Source organism: Otolemur garnettii, unplaced genomic scaffold, assembly GCF_000181295.1.
Source record: "Otolemur garnettii isolate 467f Iridium unplaced genomic scaffold, OtoGar3 scaffold00052, whole genome shotgun sequence".
Taxonomy (NCBI): Eukaryota; Metazoa; Chordata; class Mammalia; order Primates; family Galagidae; genus Otolemur; species Otolemur garnettii.
In genome coordinates this window covers 349,047-350,060 of record NW_003852447.1, presented here as the reverse complement: position 1 = coordinate 350,060, position 1,014 = coordinate 349,047, and the positions used below count along the sequence as shown (strand labels likewise).

The window sequence follows — 1,014 nt, the reverse complement described above, 5'->3', positions numbered from 1 at the left end:
AAAAGTTTAAATTTCCTTATTTCAATATTAATTCTCCTTCCAAGCTGAGCTAAAATGCCACCTCCTCTAAAAATGCATCAACCCTCCATTTGGAAGGATTCCTTTAACTTTCCTTTAAATCTGATGCATCTCTCGCAGCATTTCTCCCTGTCTGTGCTGAGCTCTTCGTGTGTATTCAGGTCTCACACTTCAGACCCAGAGAGCTCCCCGTGAGTGGGTGAGTGGGATCCACGTCAGTCATCTTTATTCCCCTGAAGCTCCTTGCACACAGCACTCTAAAAAAAGCTTTTAAAAATATCATCAAATCAACAGAAAGATAGAGAGACAGATTCCTCTGCTCCAAGTAGAAAATATTCTGTAAGATAAATCAAATTTGTTTCTTTTCTGTTGACCTGGGATGGCCTCATAAAATTCTCAGGTGATGATAGCTTGTTGCAAGACTAGGTAACCTGTAAAACTACCTATTGTTTGATGCCACTGTAAAAAGATTCCCCTATATCAGAGAAAAGCTAAGGAGACTTCAATTCTACCCACTGTTCTAGTGTAAATCTCTTTTCACCACAAATAAATGACTCTTTGCAAGGCCAAAATTACTACAAACTTCTCACAACATAATGTTAATTTCCTAGCTATCCGAAAACTTACTTAACCAAAAGAATAACCCAAATGCAAGTCCTACAAGATAAAATAATAAAAGACAACAGGAAAAATTAGACCCAATGTGGCTGTCAACACATGAAAACAATATGAACCTTTATCTACTTACCTGTGGATAAAGGGAGAAAGTTTCTGAAAATCTGAAGGAACTTGGATCATCTTTATGATACTCTCCGAATTTCTGACACTAAATAAAGTAAAATGTGTTAGTAATCTATTTCTAAAATTATTTTATAGACTTACCAAGAGACTAATTAAAACTAAAGAAAAGCATTTAAATTTCAGAAACAATACCAGGTGTTGTATCAGGCACCTGCAGTCCCTGCTACTCAGGAGGCTGAAGCAAGGGGATCACTT

The 1,014-nt window shown here is 36.7% G+C and overlaps 1 protein-coding gene across 1 annotated transcript in view; it reads right to left on the bottom strand.

Annotated features, from left to right (window-relative positions):
* The window catches only part of SEC23A (Sec23 homolog A, coat complex II component), a 63,768-nt gene that overhangs the window by 18,845 nt on the left and 43,909 nt on the right, over positions 1-1,014 (bottom strand). The window contains exon 11 of the mRNA XM_012806437.2: positions 767-844. Within this exon, the coding sequence (XP_012661891.1) occupies positions 767-844 (78 nt within the window). The remainder of the gene's footprint in view (positions 1-766; positions 845-1,014) is intronic.